Source organism: Diabrotica virgifera, chromosome 6 (assembly GCF_917563875.1).
Source record: "Diabrotica virgifera virgifera chromosome 6, PGI_DIABVI_V3a".
Lineage (NCBI taxonomy): Eukaryota > Metazoa > Arthropoda > Insecta > Coleoptera > Chrysomelidae > Diabrotica > Diabrotica virgifera.
Genome location: NC_065448.1, coordinates 4,370,150 through 4,397,554, shown reverse-complemented (window position 1 = coordinate 4,397,554; position 27,405 = coordinate 4,370,150). Strand labels below are relative to the sequence as shown.

Sequence of the window (27,405 nt, the reverse complement as noted above, 5' to 3'; positions counted from 1 at the left end):
GTTCCCTAGCTATAACTTAGTTGGTGGTATTGCCAGAAGCTTTAGAAGAGTCTGTGTAGATCATTGAGTTATACTGTATGGATGAGTTCCAGGAAGGATAACTTTAGGACGGAACTAGGAGTTTCTTTTTTTTAATGTCGAAAGACTGGTGTTTACAGTGGACAATATTATTCAACCCAAGAATGAATAGCAATCTTACCAAATAAAACAATCTTAATTATTTTAATATCATATATTTCCTTGCAGAAAAAAGTTACAACAAAATTAAGATTTATCTAAAACTAAAAAAAATATCACAAAAAGACTAGATTATCCTTCTTTGGCATCGACTAGAGGGCACCGCTTATAATCATTTTCAGTAAAGGCATATAGCTGCTCGTAAGATGACCCTTTAATACCAGTGTACAAAGGATTATAGTTATATATCAAAGTTCTCAGTTCAGAGTATTCATCGGGGAAACTATTGTTATTCTTCCTACACTCGTCCACAAAGAAAGTGGCAAAGAACTGTGAGACTCTAATGGCCCCTGAGGAGTGGGGAATGCCAGTATTGTTTTGGAACTCGAAGATGTTTTTCTCCGGATGAAACTGCAACCCGTAAATGGGATACTTTTTGCTTTCCATCGAAGATATAAAGCGCAAGTTTCTGGCATCTTTATTGGTCGTCAGAATGTTCCAATCGTCTAGAATCTCGTGTTTTCTGAGAACATCTTCAGTTAGACCGTACCTGTGGAAATTGTATGTGACATTCTTCGCTCCTAAGATCTGTATGAGTTGCTTTGGTGTTCTTGAGTACATTTTGCTTTTTTCGTAACCTAAAAAGTGTCTAGATATCTATAAATCTTTGAAAAACTAATTCGATACGTACCTTCGATGAACTCTAACGGAAGGGCGACGTTTTTGAGTATTCGATCAATTCTAATATCAGTACCAAGTTGTGAGAATACTAAAGCTTGCATCCCTAAACATATGCCCCATACGGGGTAGTAAATGCCCTTATTATTCAGTTCTACGGCTAAGTTATATATCTGTCTTGCTGTCTCTCCATATCCATCAGTTTCGTTAAAATATGTACCTCCGCCGGGAAAGAGTATTCTAAAAAATGTTAGTATAAGATATCAAAAACATATTAAACATAATATTACAAACATAAACATCACCTTCGGAAGGAGACAAATAATCAATGAACGTATTTCATACATCAGATTAAAGTTAAAATTAAAACTGGCATAACTTTGGTTCTCAACCATCTAAAGGCTTCCTTAAACGCTTAAAATTTAGATTTTGTTTTCTATTTGAATAATTCCTTGAGTTCTAATATTGCAGAATTATCAAACAGATGAGAGAAATGATTAACGACAACGTGAGTTCACTTACTTATGAAGCAAAAAGAACAATTTTTAGGCGGTCAAAAAAATAGCTAAAGGCTCGATCAAAGAAATGTAATATATAAAGATAATTGTATACATATATAACTACCTACAAATAAAGTTTTATTCCATTAGGGATTGTCTGTAAATGAATGTGTAATAATCAATCATGGAATGCATTACTTATAAGATAATTACCAGACCGTATTGTCATAAAATGACAATGTCATACAATGACATTAATTAACTTCATCTTTTGTTTTAAAATCGATTTACAGATTAATAATTGAAATAATTGTAAATTACGCAAGAACTATGAGACCTAGGTATAGGACATCCATATACCATTCGATAGAGGTAAATTTGTTAAGTATAATTATTTATTAATATACATGGTATTCTATTTAAAATAAGCATCATATGACACATTGAATACTTCAATAATGAAACTGTAAATTTTGAACACCCTGTAGATAAATGTGTAATAATTAATCATGGATTACATTCAACCAATATCCAACAATTTATATGTAAAAGTAATATTTTTATAATTTCTTAAATAACTTAAGAATAAGCCTTCTTTTAAAACTTTACATTTTAAGAAAAGTCAACATAACTCAGAACACTCTGTACATAGGTATAGGGAAGCCTTATGAAACTATACCTTATTTTTTGCGGACAATTAAAAAATGCAATAAAATACAGGGTATTCCATAAGAAAAAATATAACTTTGATACGCCGCCATTTATTGGGACACCCTGTATATTTCAAGATAATTTTAAAATGTAGCTTTTATCAACTTACAAACTATTAATTTAAAATTTTTTTCAAATCTTTTACCATTTCGCTGTAATCTTCCGTCCCGTTAGTGGTGACTCACCCTGTATACTGTATAGATTTGAATTTACAAATGCTCATTTGAAAGGTATTTAAAGAGCCTTTCATTTTTCGGTTTCTTTATTTTTTTCATAACATAAATGAAAATCATAACTTTGAAAATCATAACATTTTGTTTTCTTTTAGTTCTTAATTTAAAATTAAGAACCCATAATTTAAAACGTTCTACTTAATTTAAAACCCATAATTTAAAACAAGTTATTAACCCATAATTTAAAACGTATCTTTTGCGGTTTTGCAAATTATTTAATGAAAAAGTTGAAATTATAGCAAGATAAATAAGAGTTGTGCGCTAAAAGTGGTCCATTGGGCTCAGAAATATATAGCTCTTCAAATATAAGGTAAAAAGGTTTTGACCTTTTCGAGGGGCATCGGCACCTACATGGCTAAAAAAATAGCTATACTACTTTTCTAAGGAGCAATAATATATAAATCTGCGGACACACCCCTACAAAGTAAAAATTGAAATTGAAAACTTGAAAAGTAAAAATATTGTTCATATACAGAGAGGGGCAAAATTATGCAATAAATTCATTTTTTTCTAAAATGGACGATTTGGAGATAAATCCCGACACAGGCCAATTGTTATTTGTAAATTATAATTTTTTGTCATATAAATATATCATACTAGTGACATCATCCATCTGGGCGTGATGACGTAATCGATGATTTTTTTAAATGGAAACACGGGTCTTGTAGTAGCTCCTTTGAACGGTTGTTCAATTCTCTATTCAGTAATATAAGCAGGGTGACCAAAAAATAATTTTTGAACTACATTAACTGACGCAAAAAGAAGAATGTATGTAATTTATTTAACTCAAGATACATTTTGCTGCTGTCAGAAAATAGAAAAATATGTCTATGAGGCTGTTTGACATTTAACTTAACGACGTTCTACACCTTCGGCAAAGAATTAAGGATTTGCATGAAATTTTAGTATGTTATAGTTTACTTCAAAAAACTAAGACTTGATTTTTTAAAAATTGTTTTACCGTGCCGTTTAATTACTATTAAGGGTCAAAGTTAAGTTTTAACATGGGCTCTTATGGGAATTCTTAAAAAGTTAATAACTTTTGATCCAAATTTACGATTTTTAATTATTTACGCTTAAATTAAAGGTTTTTTTTGTAAGGAATAACATATTAAAAAATGAGGATTGTTTACCGTACCATTTATTTCTAATTTATTTATTATAATTAATTCCGTAATTTATTATAATTTATTTCTATAAAGTATTCAATACTGAAACATATGATTTGAGTATTCTGCTATAAATACATTGTTACCAACTTTCGCTTGTATATAAGTTTCCCCCTTTCCTCTGAGAGGCATACCCCGCAACGAAGGTGTAGAACGTCGTTAAGCGAAAAGCAATGATTATTTTTGAAATAAACATTATTTTCTATGTTCTGACAGCAGTAAAATGTATTTTGAGTTAAACAAATTATATTCTTCCTTTTGCGTCAATTAATTTAATTCAAAAATAATTTTTTTGCCACTCTATATAAATAATGATGTTGATGTTTATATTACTGAATAGAGAGCTGAACAAACTTTCAAATGAGCTATCACACGACCCCTATTCCTATTTAAAAAATCATCTATTACGTCATCAGTCCCATAAGAATGAGGTCGCTAGTATGACATGTATGCACAAAAATTATAATTTAAAAATAAAAATAGACCTGTTTCAGGATTTATCTCCAAAATCGACCATTTTAGAGAAAATGAATTTATTCCATTTTTGCGCCTCACTACATATTATTTTTATAAGACTATTCGCTATGAGCTTCGCTGGTATCGCCAACTAGCGGATTACTTGTGCAACTTCGCCGGAAATTTATTTAATTATTATCGTGTAATATTTACAACGCAACAAGTAATTATATCGTAATCGATGGTTGATATCAGTAAGTACAGAATTTATGATTCATTATATTTATTTTTTAAGATTTTATGTATAATTTTGACGTTATATTGACTAGTTTCCTTCTTTGTTACTTCGGATACTTTCATAATTACCGTTTTGATGGCGCTAAATGAATAGATTAATTTTTATTACACAATGTAAAGAAAACAAATAAAACGTAACTATATTTAAAGTAAAAATATAGATAGGCATGCCACAGCTTTGACTAACTAATATTTTTTCCTATTAATGTCTTTAATTTCAATGTTTTAAATTATTCACTTTGACATTTATGTCAAATTTCCAGCAGAATTTCATTGACTTGTCACTACTGTTGTTCTGAAGCTATTTTCTTGTGGTATTTTTTTATAATAAACTATTTTCAATGGGAAATAATAGGTTTGTTCTAGCAAACAGTCAAACTAGTCAGAAACCGTCAGCCAACAGTTGGTAAGTGAGAGAACATGGTCACCAGTTCTATCCCCTCTACTCGCGCTGGTCGACTATTCGCTGATGGTTTCAAACCGTTTGAAACTGATGCCAGAACAAACCTATTGTCACTACTGGAGCACACTGGAGCTCACGAACTTTTAAGTATCCCCTCTACCTACGAGCTCACAGCGGATTGAGACTATTTTTATGAGACTAAGCAATTATATAATCCTGAAAAGAAAATGATCCAAAAAATTACCCGTTTGTGTAGCTAACAACTTTTTCATAATATTCTTTTCGCTGTCCTATCCTGAAACAAAAAAACAGAAAAAGTTATATTTCAAATTATTGAAATATAATAATAATCGTAATAATAGCCTCAGAATTATACTGAGGGAACCAGATTTGCGCATAAACCACCTTACAAAGAACGAAAAAATGCGAAACTGGATGGGTAAACCTCTGCACGGGCGACATCCCAATGAGGTCAGCCAAGACTATGTCGACAATATAGCGTCTAACTATTGGTTGACATCAGGAAAGATGTTCCCCGAAACAGAAGTTTCATTACTGGCCATTCAGGATCAGGTTATACCAACAAAAAATTACCTGAAATATATCGTCAAAGACCCTCAGGTTCAAAACGACAAATGCTGAATGCTGATACGGATGTCAAGACCAAGAAACCATCCTACATCTTACAGGGGCTGGCAGGCATTTGCTGCAACTGAATGCAAAGAACGACATGACTCAGTAAGAAAGATCCTTTATCAAGAGAATAGCTATCAAGCTGGGAATTCTGAAAACAGACCACCTCTCAGATTATCAATACATCAAAATATATCGAATTTTTACCATCGAGTTGATACAAAGTGTTGTTTCTGAGAGAACGTTTCATTTTACACAAAAAGTGATAATAAACATTTTTGTTCAAAACTATCTCAGCTAGGTACACTTGTTGTTTAAAACATTTTTTCTACAACTTACACATTTTTAGGAAATCAATGTTTTCCGTTTTTCCCACTACTAGGGTCGATTTTAGGGGGAAGGCGGGGGGTAGGAGTGGCAAACTTTCTTTGGGGTTCCAAAGTTGACATTCTCAACAAAATTCAGCTTGTTCGTATTATTTTTAGAGTTTGAGTAGCATTTTCGTCTCTTACAATGCAACTATTAAAACACACAAGCAATCCACAAAAAACATCTTGCATAACGTAAATAAGAATAAAAGAGTTTTGTGGCGCGTTTATTTCAAATTTAGCAAATATTATGGAAAAATCTTTTAAAATAAAACTATTAGAATTTTATTTTCCATCAAAATGAAAATACATTATCGCACCACGTAATATTCATATCAGCTCTTTTGTAGCTGGAATATTGTATGCGCCACTCATTTTTACGGCGTTTAGCGGTTTTTTACTCTTGTATCAGGAGTTTTTCAAAGTTATTTATAAATTAAATGTATGAAGTTGAATGCAATGTTTATCGAATACACGTTTAGCTTTATAAATATTGTCGCATGTAGGGATATTATGCGACACTGGCGAGAACTGCCGTTCTCTGGTAATAAGTTTTTAACGTACACCATACAAAAAAACACCGATAACTTACATTATTATGCTTCCAATTGGATTTTTCCATTTTTTCAAAAAAAATTATTGGTTTCTTAACCCTAACTTTTTTATTTTTTATATCAGAAAGTTTGTTAACAAATATTTTTGGGAGCGTTCAAGTATTACGTAACGCAGTTTGGGGGAGGGGGGTCTTGTAAAACGTTACGGCGCGTTACATGAGGGGGAGGGGGTTCGAACAGCGCGTTACGTAACATTCTTTTTTAAATTAAATGAAAAAAAACTACGGAATTTCTTTTATGTTTTACATAGACCCCTGAATTGTATTATGTTGCACCCTCACGCTCCGCGCATGTTCCGACAACAGGACAACAGTACCTATTCAAGTGAAAAAATCTTAAAATTTGTTAACACAGATGAAGCACAGTAACATGTGTTTGTAATAATTAAAGATGGACCTATCTCCACAACAAAAGATTAAAATTTTAACTATTTAGAATGGGAAAAAAAAGAAATTTTATAAAAATTTTATAAAAAGATTAAAAGATACAGATGTTATTTAGAGGTTGTAGAGGGAACTACGTGTTCATAAATCATGTATGTTTTCTGAAATCGTTTTCTGCAGTAGGTATTCATTAATGTTTTAAATACGCAAATTTTCAAATTATTTAAAAATGTCTTTAAATAAAAAGCATTAAATAGAAAACCCACTATACTGATACTTAGTTTAGAAAATTGATAGATATTAAAAAAAATAATACCCTTATTTAAAGTATGATTCCTGGATTATTAATTTCAAAGTTTTATGTGATTAATATCTTGACGAAAATTATACATAATTTCAAAATTTCACCTTGCATAATACACATTTTTGAGATGAGGTTGTTAAGCAGCTTCTAAAAACAAAAATATACAGGGTGTTTAATTAAAATTAAAGATAATGGATTATACTAGACTTGAGTGAATCACCCTATATATTCAAATTTATGTTTAAATAGTCCATAGTTGAATTTAAAAGTTGACGTATCCTAGCGTTTTTATAATTTTCTAAAATAATGACACATGACAACAATTTTATTCCATAAGTGGTTTCCATACATTATAATTTTAAATGATCACCCAGTATTATTCATAAAGACCATGAAATCAGATTGTTAAGCAGCTTTTAAAAATATAAAAATATACAGGGTGTTAAAAAATAAAGCTTATGGACTACGGTAGGCTTGCATGAATCACCCCGTACATTTAAATTTATGTTTAAAAAGCACACATTTTTATACATGAAAATCTACGGGTCTCAGCGTTTTTTAAAGTTGATTAAAACAAGGACAGAAATAATTTTATTCCATAAGTGCCTTCTTATATATACAGGGTGTTTCAGAAAAAGGCAACAGGATCTCTAAGATAGGTGAAAAACTGAAAAATAATTGGGGTTTGCTTAGTATAAGATTTTTGTAACGGCATGCGTTTTCACAATACAGGGCGTAGAAGAAAAAAAGTTTTACACATTTTTTTCACTATTTTTCCGAAACTACTGGCAACATCGTATATTATTTGTTGTACAAAAATTTTTACTAAGCAAAATAAAATATTGAAATAATAAATATATGTTATTTTAAGTTTTTATTAAAAAAGATAAAATAGAAGAATGCATGAGAAGAACAATAAAGGATGAAGCCAAAAATGTATGTAAAGATGGGGCCATGCAGGGAAAATGTAAATGTAAAATTAGTAATAAAAGATTATTATTCTAAGTTTTGGGCATATTTCATGTCATGGGACATGAAATTACGATTGGCAGGGATAACCAGACACATGAACTAAAAAGTAAAATCGTTCTTGGGTGGGCAGCATTTGGAAAACTGGGAGGAACTTTTAAAAGTGAGTTGCCCACATGCCTAAAGAGAAAGGTATTTGATCAGTGCGTCCTCCCAGTCTTGACGTACGGATCAGAAACACTTATATTACCTAAAGCCTCGGCTACCAAACTAAGAGTAGCGCGGAAAAGAATGGAGCGGTCAATGTTAGGAATAACTCTGCGAGACAAAATCAAAAACGAAGAAATCAGGAGAAGAACAAAGGTGACTGACGTCATCAAAAGGATAGCCAGGTTGAAGTGGAGATGGGCAGTACACATAGCCAGAATGACAGATGGACGATGGACGAAAACGTTATTGGAATGGAGGCCAAGAGAAGACAAGAGAAGCGTCGGTTGACCGCTTACAAGATGGACAGACGACGTAAGAAAGCTAAATAAAAACTGGATGAGAGCGGCGCAGGATAGACGTGGTTGGAAACGAGGGGAGGAGGCCTATATTCAGCAGTGGATTTTTGAGGCTGGATGATGATTGCAAGTTTTTATTATTACCTCAAATGCGATTAAAATAATAACAAAATTCTTTTACCGGGTTTCCGGTACTTTTCGTAACCTAGTTTTCCATTTAGGTTCAAATGGTCACTTGAGTGTTACTAACGTTTAGGTAGGGGGAGGGGGTACATAAAAACGTTACGGTGCGTTACATGGGGGGAGGGGGGTCAAAAATCTTCAAAAATTGCGTTACGTAAGACTTGAACGCTCCCTTTGTAGGTTTTTATAAGATCTATAAGACTATTAATATTAAATCCTTTTAAAATCCTCGCAAGAAGAGGTGACTTTGAAAGAGTTGGTAAAGGTGGTTTTTGCATGTTATTACAAGTTCTAATTGTCTGTAGCTCTCAATTTTTGTCGTAGAAAAAATTTTCGTAAACCAAGTTCTTAAGAACTAAACAAGCTACATTATCATATGTAAACATTTTTTCGCATCTCTGATGCTAATCTTTCTATTCTGAAGAAAAGGGCATGTTTTACCAAACTACAAAAATTCGTTTTTTGCTTTTAACTCCAGTGTTTTTAAACTAATTGTTTTAAGCCGGTCAAACTTCTGTAATCTATTAAAAATACATAAATAAAAAATACGGAATAAGGTCGATGACTAATTTTAATTAGGGTGGTAATTAGGGGGTTGTTTCCGATAACTTTTTGACTGAAAAAATAGGGACTGATATTCTTTTCATTATGTCATTTAATTTTTAAGCTACAGACTTTATTTTTTATTTTTGAAGATAGATCTTTTTAAACATTTAAAATTAGTTTCTATAAGTTGTCCTCGAAAAATGCATAGTTTTTCCGTCTTTTGACTTTGAAACTATAATATTTAGTATTTGACGAAGAAAAGCTAACATATAATAAAGTATAGCTCGATTACTATTGGTCTTAAAGAAAATTTAAAAAAACACCTTGTTTCTTTTTTAAAAGGTATATATTCGTTAAGTAAAGTTGTTTTGATAATACAAAAACTTTTTGAGTTATTAGCAGAAAACTGATTAATAACACTGATTTTTTTCGATATAAAACTAACACTTTCGATAACCAATAAATCGAAAACTATTAATTTTATTAAAAAACTGTATAAAACATTTTTTGCTTACAATAATTAATGTTTTTACCAACATTTGCGGTCAAAATATAATAAAAAATTTCCACCCCCCAGATGGGGTGGCAACCACCCCATGGTAAAAGCTTCTTTCGGCATCATATAGATTTTGCTCCTTGGACTATCGACTACTTATTGTCAAATTTTCAAGCAAATCGATCCATTCTGTAAAAACTGCGAAGTGAAAAGTTTCAGTTTTTGGACTAATTTATACTTTTGGAGCTCTATAACTTCTGAACGGCTTAACTGATTTTGATAAATAAACATGAGTTTGAAACGTATTGACAAGTAGTATCTGATGAATCCAAGATCAAGTATGATAACTGAACGTATTAGGGGATTTATTGAGCTTGAAAAACCGTTTTCCCCATAAGAAATAGATTTGATCATACTTGTGAAGCCTATAATTTAAAAATTCGAATTTTCCCAGATATGAGGTATACACCGTTGGACGCGACTAGAGACCTCCTACAAACGCTCAGTTATTGGCGCAATTCGTAGGTTGAAATTTTGAGTAATTGTCGAAAAACCAAAATTTTCAAAGTTTAATTTTTCAGTTTTTCGGCTATTGTGAGCAGTGTATATGTCTCATCTTGATAGCTTAGGCACCATTTGAAAGTTTAACTCAACCCTATTGATTTGGTGTATTTGCGGTTTTCCTGTCTCTCCTTGAACCTAAGATATATACGCCCAAAAATATGCTATTTTGTATCTCCCTAGCCCTCTAGCTGGCTTACGGGTAGTCTGAAGTCAAAAATTACACCGGTTCTGAATCGGCCCTCACACCCTTTTGAAACACAGGAAAAAAAATTCAAATCGGTGTAACTTTTCCACACACATACATACATACAAACATATCCACAAACATTTTCCCCTTTTTAAATAAAAAGTGAGTCATACTTCTGAGCTCGAATGGTATAACCGATTTTCAAAATTAGACATCCCTTGGAAAGGTAATGATCAGTATTATCAGAAGCCGTAAAGGTCGGACTTAAATTTTTGAAATTTTTGGGAGTTTTGGGGACGAGAACGAAAAACAGACCTTAAATGGGAAGGGCCGTAAAATCCACACCCTTGGATCAAAATGGAGAGTTGACATATGGATGGGTGAGTCTTTTAATAAACTTTAAGATGGGATTTGGTCCAATTTTCAATTCAGTCAGATTTAGAAAATCGCAAATTTCGTGTATATACAGAGAGAGTCTGTAATTTGGAATAAATTCAATATCTCAGATACTAATTGTTTTTTTGAAAAATGCTAAGACCCGTCGATTAGTATTTCAAATTGTCCTTTTTGACATACAATAATAATGTATACAGGGTGTCCCAACTTAGAGATATGACGTCATCGTTGATTTTCTTAAATGGCAACACTGTCATTTTGATAGCTATTTTGATAGCGTGTGTAAAGTTATACACAACTGCAAAATTTCAAATTTTTATTCTGTACTATTTACAAGATAATAGAAAATAACAAAGTTATATCTGTAATTTGGAATAAATTCAATAATTAAAATACTAATTGTTTTTTTGAAAAATGCTCAGACCCGTCGATTAGTATTTCAAATTGTCATTTTTGACATACAATAATAATGTATACAGGGTGTCCCAACTTAGAGATATGACGTCATCGTTGATTTTCTTAAATGGCAACACTGTCATTTTGATATCTATTTTGATAGCGTGTGTAAAGTTATACACAACTGCAAAATACACAAAATACACATTTTTATTCCCTGCCATTTACAAGATAATAAAATATAACAAAGTTATGAAAAACAAGTAATTAAATAACAATTGAATTTAATTATTTCAATTAAGCAAATACTCATAATGATGTTGCCCTCAATTATTGTCAAATTGTCAATGGGCAACGTTATGAGCATTTGCTTAATTGAAATAATTAAATTCAATTATTATTTGATTACTTGTTTTTCATAACTTTGTTATTTTTTATTATCTTGTAAATGGCAGGGAATAAAAATTTGAAATTTTGCAGTTGTGTATAACTTTACACACGCTATCAAAATAGCTATCAAAATGACAGTGTTGTCATTTAAGAAAATCAACGATGACGTCATATCTCTAAATTAGGACACCCTGTATACATTATTATTGTATGACAAAAATGACAATTTGAAATACTAATCGACGGGTCTGAGTATTTTTCAAAAAAACAATTAGTATTTTAATTATTGAATTTATTACAAATTACAGATATAACTTTGTTATTTTCTATTATCTTGTAAATGGTAGAGAACAAAAATTTGATATTTTGCAGTTATGTTTAACTTTACACACCCTATCAAAATAGCTATCAAAATGACAGTGTTGCCATTTAAGAAAATCAACGATGACGTCATATCTCTAAGTTGGGACACCCTGTATACATTATTATTGTATGTCAAAAAGGACAATTTGAAATACTAATCGACGGGTCTGAGCATTTTTCAAAAAAAAACACAGTTAGTATTTAAGATATTGAATTTATTCCAAATCTCTCTGTATAGTGTCGCTTGTAGGGGAATTGTTGTTGGGGTTGTGCGCCACTGACGAGAACTGCCGTTCTCTGGTAATAGTATTATAATAATGATACCGTAAGGTCTCCTTTTATGCGGTGGATACGTTCTCCAGAAAAGCGCATATAAAAAAACATCTTGCATAACGTAAATAGTATTATAATAATAATACAGTAAGGTCTCGTTTTATGCGATGGATACGTTTAGTCCATTCTTTCACGGATTTTGCTCTAAATTTTAAAGAACCGCTTGGATTGACATGAAATTTGGCATACGTAAAAGTGATATTGTGCCGATGTGTGCTTTTGTCCTGGGGGTGACTTTCACCCCCTCTTGGGGGTGAAAAAATATATGTCCAAAATAAGCCCGGAAATGGGTAAACTGACTAATTCTAAGTAACTTTTGTTCTATAGAGCTTTTTCGCCAAGTCAACACTTTTCGAGTTATTTGCAAGTGAATATGTTCATTTTTCAACAAAATAACCACATTTTTAGACGGTTTTTCGCAAATAACTCAAAAAGTAAGTACTTTGTCGAAAAAAATGTTCTTAGCAAATATATAGCCTATAAAAAAGTAAAAAAATAGTGTACGCGTTAGGTCTCTGTATCTCGTAGAACCAGAGTTATAGCCAATGAAAAATAGATTCATATTCACCAAATTTCAAATAGAATATTTCGACGTGAAATATCCAAAACATTAAGCACTTTTTGGGGAAAACCTATTATAACTTTTTTAAAGTGTTTAAAAAAAGCTTTATTTCTGTTTTTACAAAAAGTTTCTTGCATTAAATTTAAGTAAGTTACGCTCAAAATAAAGTTGGTCTCTTTTGTTTTTGCAAAAAAAAAATCGGGAAGACCACCCCCTAATTAGCAACGTAAACTAAATTAATCGTAACCGCTCCACAAATTATTTTACTTATGTTGTGTTTATATTATCTGTAAGTTTCATCGATTCAAAGTGCTTATTTTTGAAAAAATTTGGTTTCAATGTAAAATTTTTAAAAACTTAAATTTTGAAAAATATGTTTTTTTCAAAATAACTTAAAAATTGTTAGAGATACCAAAAATCTCGAAAAACAAAAAAAGTCAGATTTGCTTTTCTGAATATCATGTATTTTTTTGTTTTTCTGTTAGACAAAAGTTGATTAAGATTTGGTGTTTCTAAATTTGCATACATTCGTGATCAGTGACTCGTTCAACCCCTTTTAACTACAGCCCTTTCAATAATAAGGACTTGGAACCGATGAAACTTACAGATCATATAAACAATATATACACGAGTCAAGATACTTGTGAAGTCGTAACGATTAAGTTCATTTAAGATACTAATTGGAGGGGTGATTTTCTCGATTTTTTTACCAAAACCAAAAGGGACTAACTTTATTTTGAGCGTAACTTGTTTAATTTTGATGCTAGAAATTTTTTTTATAAAACAAAAATGAAGCATTTTTTAAACACTTTAAATAAGTTGTAATGAGTTTTCCCCGAAATCTGCTTCATTTTTGGTTATTTCAAGTTAAAGTATTCCAATTGGAATTTGACGAATATGAACCCATTTTTCATCAGCTATAACTCTGCTTCTACTAGGTTTAAAGACGTGATATATACACCATTTTTTAAATTTTTTTACAGGCTATATTTTTGCTAAGAAATATTTTTCGACAAAATACTTACTATTTGAGTTATTTGCGAGAAACCGTCTAAAAGTGTGGTTATTTTGTTGAAAAAATGAACATATTCACTGCCAAATAACTCGAAAAGTACTGACTTAGTGAAAAAACTCTATAGAACAAAAGTTACTTAAAATTAGCCAGTTTATCCATTTCCTGACTTTATTTGGACGAATATTTTTTCATCCACAAGAGGGGGTGGCAAAAGCACACATCGGCACAATATCACTTTTTTTCTTTGACTTGTTAGCTATGTGTATGCCAAATTTCATGTCAATCCAAGCGGTTCTTTAAAATTTAGAGGATTTGCAATATTTTACGGTTAAAGAACGGACTAGTTCTCCAGAAAAGCGCATATAAAAAAATCGCACAAAAAAAGACTTTACTTGCATTGAACAAGTAGGGATACGTTCCGTGGTTTTCTAAAATCACATAAAATGGTGGACGTTTGTCCACCAAAATTTCAAATAAAATCTTAAAAAGTAATAAAAAAATAGACTTACGATATTGAAATGGCAAAAACCTCTTCTAACGAAAAGTAAAACTTTACGACACTCACTTTAAATGTTTTAATCCAGAAATCAAAATGTGCTGTGTATAAAGCCGCGTCCTCAGTGGGACTATAGTGGAGTCACTGAAGGTGGGTATGAGCTATTACTTCCGATTTCGTTGAACCTCCATCGATTTGCATGAAAATTGGTGAGTGGTTAGAGGATATCTCAAGGAACAAAGGTGACAAGGTGCCAACTTGCGCTTTTACCCTGGGGGTGGATGCCACCCCTTCTCGGGGGTGAAAATTATTTTATTAAAAATAACCCCATAATTCGATAGAGGGCCAAATTTCAAGCAAAATTTGTTATATAAAGTTATTAAAATAAATCAAAACTTTTTGAGTTATTACAGATCAAAGATTTTAATTTTTCTTGAGAAAAATGCATGTTTTTAACCAATTTTTCATCAATAACTCAAAAAGTGTAAGTTTTTGCAAAAAAGTTGTAATTATCAAAATTGAAGCTAATAAAAAATGAAATAAACCCATTACTACAAAAACCTTTTAATGTTAACTAAAAGTGAGTTATAGGTAATTGAATATATATTTTTTTCGGCGAGTAAATACTCTAAGTATTCAAGCTGGAATAACGGGAAATTGATGCATTTTATAACATAAACTTATTAAACATTTGTCAAAATACTTAAAAATATCTATTAAATGAGCCACCGAACATGTTGATAGCGTTAAAATTTATACTCCAAATTTTTTTCAAAATTTATCTTTTAAAATTTTTTCCAAAAAATGACATTGTTTTTTTTTTAATACCTCCGTTTGTGTTTACGATATCAGGTTTATCTAAAAACTGTTTGAAAGTTAATTTCAAGTGCTCTTTAAGCATGTTAAACCTAATCTGTTAAACCCCTTACTTTTTTAAAAATCAAAGGTTAAATGACCCCGGTTGCATGGTTCCCACAGCAAAATTTAAGATTTAAACGTTTCTATCTCGGTTATTTTTTACCCTATAGAAATAGTAAAACAGGTAAAATATTTGGCACAGAAAAAACTAAAATTTGGTTAAATATAATTTTTCACGTATATTGAGTATTTTTGGAGTTATTATCAAAGGAATATGAGAATTACCATAATTTTAAAAAGTATGATTTTTTTAAATTATATTTTTTTCAAAAATGTGCATTCTAAACCGGTCAGAATTATCGAAAACATTACTTATGCTAATATAAAGAAGTTCTTATAAGGATTACTATAAATTTTAATTTTTGTGGAAATGGCGTATGTTTTATTTTTCACTTTTTCCTAAAAAATTCGAAACGGTTCTTTTATTTTCATTATAACTTGCTTAATTTTGACGCTATTACCTTGTTCTGAAGCTCATTTGATAGGTATTCCAAAGTACTTTGGCAAATGTTTAAAAGGAATATTTTATACATTGCATCGTTTTCCCGTTAATTAAGCTTGAATACTTAGATTTGAGTACTCGTCGAAAAAAATACACATTCAATTGCCAATAACTCACTTTGAACTAACATTAGTTTAGTTCTTTATGGGAGGAGTGTATTCAATTTTTTATTATCTTCAATTTCAGTAATAATAACTTTTTTGTAAAAGCTTATAGTTTTTGATTTATACGTGAAAAACCGATTTAAAACATGCATTTTTTTACGAAAAAATAAAATTTTTGGTCTTTGATAACTCAAAAAGTATTGATTTATTTTAATAACTTTATATAACAAATTTTGCTTGTAATTTATTTGTCCACCTATCGACTTATGGTATTATTTTTAATAAAATAAATTTCACCCCCGAGAAGGGGTGGCATCCACCCCCAGGGTAAAAGCGCAAGTTGGCATCATGTCACCTTTGTTCCTGGGGGTATCCTCTAATTACTCACCAATTTTCATGAAAATCGATATAGGTTCAACGAAATCGGAGGTGAAAACCTTCAGTGACTGCACTACTAAAGCCCTTGAACTAATTGGTTTGTCGCAAAAAATTTGCGTCGCGAATTTAACTGCTCGATCATCGAAAATTTGTTTATCGTTCGTTCACACTGCAAACCGTATGAGACGCAAACCATTTTATCTTTGCTCAAAAACCGACAACGGATGAAGCATATGTGTTGTGTGCGTCGAAAATTATTGCTTACGATGTATGCGGCGAACACGTTCTAATTAGCACAATTTACCTCTAGTCTGGGCTGATTATCGGAGAATGGGCCATTTTTGGGAAAAGTTATTTACCAGCAATTTTCGAAGATTTTAACTTTATAACAAAAATACCCAAATAAAAATTAACCGTAATTAAATTCTGCATAGAGACGTGTTTTTCCCGATCTGCTCCGACGAAATTTTTCCTCAGAAAATGCGGGTTTTCCCAACAAAATCTTTAATTTTCAAATAAAGTTTTAGATAAGCAATTATCTACCAATAATTAAATAATTTGGTGACTTAAAACCCTTCTTGGTTTAGATTATAGTTTCAGAAGCTGGTGAAAATTAAACGAATATTTTAGCAACAATTCAATTGTTAATTAATAATTTACGGTCGCAATAATAACCAAAATAATTATGATACACTGATCAAACTTTGAAATCTTATAAAGATGAGATGCCTATTTAACATTTTGTCGACAAAATATAAATTTTTTATTTTTTTGCATAATCTTTAAATGTTTAAAAAAAATAGTTACAAACAAATTAACGTTTCTCAAAAAGTTTTTATTATATTATAATTTTAAAAAATAGCTAAAATGCGCATTTCAAATATCTTGAAAATGAATGCTTTAAAACTTTTTTGCAACCATTTGCAAAACAGTTATGAAACAGCAAAGTAAACATACGATTATTACGGTGTTTATAATTTTTTTTAATTCTTTCAAAGCGTAGAAGTGAGTTTAAAGTACAAGCTAATTATTTACAAAAAAATATCTATTATCAGTTTAATGGTTATATTTTAATTAAAGATTATAAATATATTTTTTTCTAATTTACACGCGCGAAAGTCGACTAATACAGTACTGTAGCTAAAATTTTCACTCGGAGAGACGATCGGCCGCGCGAGCTACACTTTTAATAAATAATGTATGCTGCGTGTCAGTCGCTTCGAGTGAACATTTTAGCTCCGACTCTGTATCAGGCCTACTTTTGCGCTAAAAATTACAAAAAAAAAGTATTTTTAATCTTTGATTAAAATATAACCATTGCACTAATTTTTGACATTCTTTGTGAGTAATTAGATTGTACCATAGACTCACTTTTAAGCTTTGAAACAATTAAAACAAATTATAAACAACGGAGAAATCGTATATTTACTTTGCTGTTTCATAACTTTTTCGCAAATCACACCTTTATAATCTTTCTAAATTTGATCAATGTGTCATGATTATTTTATTTGTTATTGCGACTGTAAATTGTTAATTAACAATTGAATTGTTGCTAAAATATTCATTTCATTTTCACCGGCTTCTGAATTTATAATCTATACCAAGAAAGCTTTCATTTCACCAAGCTATATAATTATTGATAAATAATTACTGGCCCAAAAAATTAATTTGAAAATTCGAGATTTTGTTGGGAAAACCCACATTTTCCGAGGAAAATTTTCGTCGGAGCAAATCGGAAAACATGCCTCTACGTAGAATTAAATTGGGGTGAATTTTTATTTGAGTGTTTTTGGTGTAAAGTTAAAATCTTCGGAGTTATAGAGCAATAATTGAAAAAAAATACGATTTGTCGGCGCCATTTTGTTTATAAAAAAAGTAGCACACTATCTACGGACTTTGCATACCTATATTAATAATATATAGGATCTTATAATTCGATTTCAGCAATAAAATTGCTGGTAAATAACCTTTCTTTGTACTTTACTAATTAGACCAGCGTATTATAACTATTTTTTTTTAAATTTAAAGATTATGCAAAAAAAGAAAAATTTATATTTTGTCGATAAAATATTAAATAAGCATCTCATCTTTATAATCTTTATAAGTTTGATTAATGTATCATGATTATTTTGGTTATTATTGCGATCGTAAATTGTTAATTAACAATTGAATTGTTGCTAAAATATTCGTTTAATTTTCACCGGCTTCTGGAATTACAATCTATATCAAGAAAGCTTTGATGTCACGTTATTTAATTATTGATTAATAATTAATTACCTAAAACTTTATTTGAAAATTAGAGTTTTTGTTAGGAAAACCCGCATTTTCCGAGGAAAATTTTCGTCGGAGCAAATCGTGAAAAACATATCTCTATGCAGAATTTAATTGCGGTGAATTTTTATTTGGATGTTTTTGTTGTGAAGTTAAAATCTTCGGAGTTATAGAGCAATAATTGAAAAATATACGATTTGTCGGCGCTATTTTGTTTATAAAAAAAGTAGCACACAATCTGCGAACTTTGCATACCTATATTATTAATATATAGGATCTTATAATTCTATTCCAGCAATAAAATTGCTGGTAAATAACTTTTCCATGAATTTTGCTAATTAGCACAATTTACCTCGAGCACGCAAATATTTGCGATGAACAGCTGGATCGTTGCAAATTTTTACCAGTGAGGACGCGGCTGTATACTTCAACTTGAAATCAGCAAAATTTAAACTTGTTTATAAAAATGAACGAAGCACCGCTAAGAGAAAACTTAATTTCAAAACAACTACAGGTTATACCTTTCAAGTGTACAAATGTTCATGTAACAAGTGGAATCCCCAAATAAAATTGCGAACGCTCACTTTAATGATATCTGGATGTGAACAGTCAATATTATTTATAATAGTTGTTAATAGAAATTTTTGAATGAAATACAAACCGCATAACTTCAAAATGGCATAAAAAAATCCGCATAAAAAGAGACCTTACTGTATACAAAGACGAAACTTACCATACTGGTATGACTCTAGCACCGGCACTTTCCAAAAATTTCACGTACGAAGCTGCTATGAAACTACTATAGTTGTGCCTTTCGGGTAAATATTTGCTCACTATATATGTCTCTTGTGACAAAATTCCTATTATCGGTGTCTCTAAAGCAAAAAGACAAAATTTTATATTCGTTAACATAATCAAAATAATAATAGTAAGATTCATTGTATTTGTTCACTAAATGGTAAGAGGATGTAAAGTTGACTAAGATATCGACTTAAGATAAATATATCGAATGAAAAAACTTTATCTGTAGGTCAATGTACACGGTCAATTGCAGATACAATGCAATGTTTTCCAGATTGTGTTTTTCTTACAGATGTAATAATAAGTTGTTGATTAAAAGAACAAGTCATAAATAAAACATTCTTTTGTTTAGATAAACGTAAGTATTAAAAAAAATAAAACATCGTAATTGCAACATAAAACACCCTCAGTTTGGCCAGATAGTCTAAACTTTGTGCTTAATTTTTTATTTAACAAAATCTGAAAAAAATTGAAATTTTTTGCTTTTTGCGCCCATATTTCCGCCTATATCTCGAGAGATATTGCTCCTACAAAAAATATATTCAAGAAAAAAGTTTGGTTTTTCAATTTTACATACTATTTGACTAGCTAGAAATTTAAAATTTAATGTTTATTGTTTAAAAAATAGCAATAATTGGGAAAAAATGCAAAAAATGGAGTTTCTCCTTTAAATTACTACATAACTTACATAACATAACTTACAGCCTTCATATTCAGACTAAAAAACTTTATCATATTAATGAAACATATGCTAAATTTCGTTAGGATCAGTTTAATAATTTTTACATAATAATTAGTCCTGTCGCCAGGGGGATACAACGGCCTCCTTTATTCAGATGGACTTACCCAAGTTTTTTTAATGTATTTTGACCCGTAGAACACGAATTTTTTGGGTAACAGTTAATCCGGATGTCGATAAGATTGTTATAAACAAAGAACTTGCATTTTTTTTGTATTTCTCGGGTCATTCCAAGCAAAAAATGTTCCTACAAGTTTTTTTTGTAGGGTGCATAGTTTTCGAGATAAACGCGGTTGAACTTTCAAAAAATCGAAAAATTGCAATGTTTAAACCCGAATAACTTTTGATTGAAAAATAAAATAGCAATTCTCTTTACCGCATTTAAAAGTTCAAGTCAAATTCTATCGGTTTGGATTATTTTCATTGCTAAAAATTAATTTTTTTTATTGTTAAACAAAGCTATAAACACATAGTGTTTCTCGTGCCTAATACATGCGTTTTAATGCATTCTACGTAGAAATAGCCTCGCTTGCACTTGTACCTACTCTACATACTCGTTCGATTTTAAATGGGAGATCATTGAAAACATCACTCAAGCACTCTGTGTTTATAGCTTTGTTTAACAATAAAAAAATAAATGTTTTAACAATGCAAATAATCAAAACCGATATAATTTGACTTGAACTTTAAAATACGGTAAGCAGAATTGTTATTTAATTTTTTAATCAAAAATTATTCGGGTTCAAAAATTGCAATTTTTCGATTTTGTGTAAGTTCAACCGCGTTTATCTCGAAAACTATGCATCCTACGAAAAAACTTGTAAGAACATTTTTTGCTTATAATGACCCAAAAAATACAAAAAAATGTTTTGTTTTGCCAGAAATCGCTGTTATATAATTCCTCAAGTTTTTTGTTTATAACAATCTTATCGACATCCGGATCAACTGTTACCCAAAAAATTCGTGTTCTGCTGGTCCAAATACATTAAAAAAACTTGGGTAAGTCTATCTGAATAATGGAGGCCGTTGTACCCCCCCGGCGACAGGACTAAATTTTGCAATTCACGGTCTGCAAAAAAATTAAAAATTTGTAAAGTTATGCTGGGCAAAAAATAAGCAATTTAAAGAGTCGAAAATTTGTTTACATGTAAAAACAAGCTCAAGATTTCAAAGGAAGTTTGAAAAATTGAAGTTGATTAACTAGGAGAGGCTATTAAATTTTTAAAGTTATGGTGGTGGAAGCAAAAAGTTAATTGCAACACGCTCCAAAAATGCGTTTTCTCAGCATCCTGTCATCCGATTTTGATCTTTTTTTTTTAATCAATGTCTCGGACGACAAGGATTTCAACGGAATGGGACGTTTCGATGCCGCCGGTTCATCGCCAGCCGTTTCGATGCCGCCGGTTCATCGCCAGTCCATTTCATCGCCGTCATATCTCGCATTTCCTAGAATTCCTAATTAATACTAAAAATAACTAATAATTGTAACTGTCGAAAATTCGGAAATATATCAGATAGCGATTAATTGACTGGCGATGAATCGGCCGGCATCGGCATCGAACTGGCGGCATCGAAACGGCGGCGATGAAACGTCCTAGACCCGGATTTCAAATATGATATTTTCAAACATCTATTTTAGTTGCAAAACGGGATATTTGCGTCAAACAATAGCGAACTTGCATAAATTTTTAAATTCGAAAAAAATGTTATAAATCACAACACAACATAATTTAAAACATGTATCAAAGATAAAAAAGTTTTGTTTGTCTTTCGTTTGGCCCCTAAAGACGATTAAAAATTCAAATTAAAACAGGTGGTCCAAAACGCGTCGTGACTTCACTGGGTTTTACATTTACATTTTTCCAATAAAGTAAACAGAATTTTAAATTAGACGTTATAAACGTCAGTAGACAATACATTTATGTGACGTTACAAGTGTTTTTGATCGTTTGAACTATTCATAGAAAATTTTTACTTTTACAAAATTGTTTTATTTTCAATAGTAAACCTTCGTTCCTTTCCTTCAAAAACAGTATAAAACTACAATTTTAACAAACTGGTATATATTATTACAATGACATACGATAAATGTCATTAGAATATAAATATTTTTGACTTATTCCACGACGATGAGCTGGCCAAATACCCAAGTAGGTGGAGGCCAATAAACTAAAGAAGGAGAAGAAGAATATACCTAAATATAAGGTTGTGTCTAGGTATACGTTAACGTGTACGCAAATAAAAAAGTTAGAGTGTCAGTGATTTCTTATTTTTTATTTGTTTAGTGTTTGTTTTTAAATTAACTATGGAGTGTGGACAATTATTTAGTTCTTTTAACGGGTTTAAGAACATTTTAAAACAGTACGAAAAAGATAAGAGACTATAAATTAATATATATTTTTTTAGTTATAAATGAAATAGTATTACCGTCCAAGATTAAAATAAAAGGAAGACCTAAAGCTTTCGCAATAATAATTAACTTGTTCTGAAGCTATTATCCTTGTGGAATTTTTGTAATCAACTATTTTAAATGAGAACTAAGCCACAATTTAACTAAAAAATTGATTTTATTAACGTTTCGACGTCTAAACCGGATGTCGTTGTCAAAATACAAAATATTAAATTAAACAAAAATGTTGTTGCTTAGTAAAAATTTTTTTCTAATAATTTATTTAATCTGACTAATTTTTGTATTTTGATAATGACATCCGATTTGGACGTCGAAACGTTAATAAAATAATTTTTTTAGTTAAATTGTGGCTTATTTTGCATTTAGAATAGTTGATTATAATAATTCACTTACATATAAAAATTATTTTAACAATATTTTATACCTATATGTCATGTCAACTAAATACATATAATTATTTTGCTAACCTAAATATATATTTTATATATATATACATTGATTTATTACAATTAAGTTTGAAACATCTGAATAGTTCTGCTTCCCTTCCCTTAACAAATATTTTTCTATCAAACAAACACTAAACATATCAAAATAGCATGTACTAAAATGTATAGTCACTGCGCAAGCTAAATAATGACGTCACTGGCTTGATGAAGTTTAATTCACGTCTACCTAACTTTTTTATTTGCGTACACGTTAGCGTGTACCTAGACACAGCGAAATATAACCATAATCAAAACTAATGCAAAACTATGTGACGTCACGGGCCGTTTGAACTATTTTATACCGCAGAAGACTTTAAATATGTATTTCTAAGATATTACGAGTTTTTGAAGAGTGAAATTTTGGAAATCTCATTTTTAAACAAAACTGAACATTATTATCTAATAAAAAAATATGTGCAAGTTCCCTATTGTATGGCATTCAATAATCGCATTTTATTTCAATGCATTTTCAACGAAAACTTTTCGTTTATAAATTCGCAAAGTGTGTGTTATTGTGTCGCCGCTCCTGCAATACTTAGAGTAGATTTATCGATGGATTCTTATGTAGTTTTGTCTTCTGAATCCAAATCTGAAAACGGCATTTCGATAGCTCTTAGCGAGTGCACAGACTGCAGACTTTTTAGTCGGCTGATAGTTTAGTCGGCTTCTTAAACAGTACAGAGAGGTGTGCATTGGTGAATCGGTGTAATGTGCGCATCTGCATACCTCTCTGTACTGATTAAGAAGCCGACTAAACTATCGGCCGACTAAAAAGTCTGCAGTCTGCGCACTCACTAAGAGCTATCGAAATGCCGTTTTCAGATTTGGATTCAGAAGACAAAACTACATAAGAATCCATCGATAAATCTACTCTAAGTATGTAAGTATGTACTACGATAAGTATGTAAAATTAGCAATATCTCTCGAGATATAGGCAAAAATATGGGAGCAAAAAAAAGAAAAAAATTTAGATTTATTTCATGTGTTGTTAAATAAAAATTAAACAAACTGTTTAATAAGTGAGTGCAACAAATAACTATTTTCAACTGAAAAAATTTGAAATTAAAGCAGTTGCAGAAAAATTTCATTATAATTTTTTTAATTACCTGTAATTTTAAGTGAAAAAGTGTCTTATGTAATACTGTAGATTGGAAGAGATAGTGAGACAATTTTTTAGAATTGAAAAATTGAGTAGTCAACTTAGAAATTTAAAAAAAGTTAGCTAGCATCTGAACCCCTCAAACAAAAAATATCCCAAGCCACCACTGTCTTATACTGATGTAAAAATAACTATAAATGGATTGACCAACTTTTATTAGAGAATAGCTAATTAACACAACAAATAATATTATCTATTTTTAAACAAAATAATTACCAAAATTGCTTGATAATTTACATTTCAAATAATTGATTTTAAATACACTTTAATTGCTGGTTTATTTGTTAATATTAAAAAATTGTTTTCATGGAAAAGATTAGAGTTATCCTGAAAAAATGTATATTTAATGTACACCATTCACCTGGAAAAATGAACTGAATGACAGTTATGATATTGTAAGATTTGTGAAAAGTCAAAGACTGTCATGGCTGAGACAATACAATGCAAAAAAGAAAATATTGCAACAGAAGCCGATAGGGAGGCAAAAAAGGAAGGCCCAAAAAGAGATGGTTGGATGACGTGAAAGATGACCTGAAAACCATGAACATAAGGCAATAGAGAAGAAGGGCACAACAGAGATCTGAATGAAAGGGCATAACCAGACAGCCAAAGTATTTGACCAGACGAGTATTTAGGTCACCTGATGAGAAGTCATAAATATGCATTACTTCAAAATATAATGCAAGGAAAAATAGAAGGAAAACGAAATCCAGGCCGTAGAAGAATGTCGTGGTTGCGGAATTTGAGAGAGTGGTTTGACTGCACCACTAATGAACTTTTTAGGTCAGCTGTAAACAAGGTCAGGGTAGCCTTGATGATTTCCAATCTCCGATAGGAGTGGCACAAGGAGAAGAAGACAGGCAAAGACCCATCAAGGATTATGGTGCCAAAAGAAGAAGAAGAAGAAGATTCATATGGAAGAAACTGTAAACTGTAACTCCTAATAAACAGTCATAATATATTACTTATAACTATTGGGCATTTCATGGACCAAATACAGGACAAATAATTAAATTTTAAGTCCACCTACAACAATGAAAATACATATTTTGGACATGTTATGAGAGTAGGCACATAAAACATAGAAAGAAAAGGTAGAAGGATGAAGATTGCAAAGAAGATCCACAACAATATGGATCAACTGAATTACAGGAACATGCGAAAGACCTATATCGTCGCCTCAAAGCGACAGTAGGATATGTACATATCCTACTGTTGCACTAGTGCACCGTATATGCGTATATACCATAGACATCGCATCAGTCCCATATGACTAACTGGTTGATCGGTGAACTAGTGCAACAGTAGGATATGTACATATCCTACTGTTGCTTTGAGGCGACGATATATGAAAAATTGAAGAAAGACTTCTGTGTAAAAGGTATATTTATTAAAACCCCAATAAAGTGCTACATTAAAAGACAGAACGTTTTCGCTCTAAAGAGAGCATCATCAGTGTTCTAAGCAAGCTCTACATGCTAAGCCACCAAAAATACATACGTTAAAACCCTTAAAACGCCGACCAAAAGTCTTACATTGGCGTGTATTATGTTAAACCCTGGCGACGGGTGAAAATGAAAAAGATATACCTCACAGCATTATATGACTCTACCACGTGTATGTGGGTGGTTGAGTTGATTTCTTTGTCTTCACAAAGAGATAGGTGAAAGTCAACTGAATAAGTTGTCAACAGTTGACTTTCACCTATCTCTTTGTGAAGACAAAGAAATCAACTCAACCAACCACATACACGTGGTAGAGTCATATAATGCTGTGAGGTATATCTTTTTCATTTTCACCCATCGCCAGGGTTTAACATAATACACGCCAATGCAAGACTTTTGGTCGGCATTTTAAGGGTTTTAACCTATGTATTTTTGGTGGCTTAGCATGTAGAGCTTGCTTAGAACACTGACGATGCTCTCTTTAGAGCGAAAACGTTCTGTCTTTTAATGTAGCCCTTTATTGGGGTTTTAATAAATATACCTTTTACACAGAAGTCTTTCTTCAATTTTTGTAATTAATGGTATACAGCCAGTTATGGGAAATTTTTCCTTATGAACCTATATATGAGTTAAAAATATGACTGGAGGCAGAGATCTTTGAAAACAGACAATACAAGACATCACAATGATCACTACATTCCCTCCAGCGGATCAGGACTGAACAGAGAGAGATTACTTATAAAAAACAGAAAACAAAAACACTTTTAAATCCATTATACTATATAAAACAGTGGCAGATGTAGACATTTGCCTTGGGGAAACTTGCCTTTTGTGGGGATGGGAACTTGTCTGGGAACTTGACTCCCAATGAAACACCAACCAAAAGACATAAAAAATAAACCCAGACTGCATAAAAGGACATAAATAATAACTTATATGCATTAAGTTCCCCTAATTTTCCTAACTAGGTATAGTTCAAATTCAATAGGATTGTCAGGGCAGACATTTATTGCAGATTGTAGTTTGTAAATACTTGATGACAAGCGGCTATATATTTATTTGTTTATTAGCCCTTATTTTCTCTTATTTTAAAAATGTTCACACCGCCATTGAACGACACTCGTCTCTTGTCTTGGGCCCCTTTAGAGTCTATCATTTTTAAGCCATGCCCTGACAATCCCATTGCACTTTGACTACACATATTGGGTTTATTGGGTTGAATTTGTCTGCCTATTGGTTGGGGGATTTCCCCATTCCCCTACCCCAGATCCACAATTGATATAAATTGCATTGTTACTTTACTTACCCATTTTATCAGTTTACTTGAAACTTGTCCACAGGGAATAAGCACTTACAAGGTAAAATATTCTTGGCATTACTATTGATTGAAACTACACCTAAAAATGACTGTATCAGAAAAATGAACAGTTTTTAACTGACAATACATTTAAATGAGATAAATGATAACAAAGTGTCATTTACAGGAAGTTTAAAGCAGATTAATTACTCGTTTTCTAAAATATATCATTTTGAAATTAGTTCATAGCAAAATATTTTAAAAATTATGTCAAATGTTTCTATATTTAGCTTGATCTAGATTAGAATTTTATAAATTTTTACCTGCTAAATACGATAATGTCACTTAGATGTATTTACTACTGTATTATGTGAACAATTTTTTAGTTTGTTTATAAACATTTTTAACAAAATATACATATACAAATATTAAAAACATATAATGTACCTACAACTAACTTCAAGGCAATATGAAGGCTTTTTCAGATAGTTACACAGTTCTTCACATAACAAAATAATCAGCTGCTATCCTTTTGAAACATAAGTTATTTAAATTTTATTTTGGTTTA

General features: G+C 31.0%; 1 protein-coding gene across 3 annotated transcripts; it reads right to left on the bottom strand.

Annotated features, from left to right (window-relative positions):
* Positions 1-217: 217 nt before the first annotated feature.
* Positions 218-27,387, bottom strand: LOC114327058 (gamma-glutamyl hydrolase). Of its 3 annotated transcripts, none has more exons than XM_028275558.2 (6): positions 27,289-27,387; positions 26,847-26,937; positions 19,235-19,376; positions 4,869-4,919; positions 869-1,095; positions 218-815 (listed from the first exon to the last, which is right to left on the bottom strand). In XM_028275558.2, the coding sequence occupies exons 2-6, from the start codon at positions 26,848-26,850 to the stop codon at positions 310-312; spliced, it is 930 nt and encodes a 309-aa protein (XP_028131359.1). In that variant the 5' UTR covers positions 26,851-26,937; positions 27,289-27,387; the 3' UTR covers positions 218-309. The 3 variants fall into 3 exon arrangements, with proteins under 3 accessions (XP_028131359.1, XP_028131360.1, XP_028131358.1); XM_028275559.2 differs by having other exon boundaries at positions 27,285-27,371; XM_028275557.2 differs by lacking the exon at positions 27,289-27,387 and adding an exon at positions 27,161-27,263.
* Between the last annotated feature and the right edge of the window lie 18 nt (positions 27,388-27,405).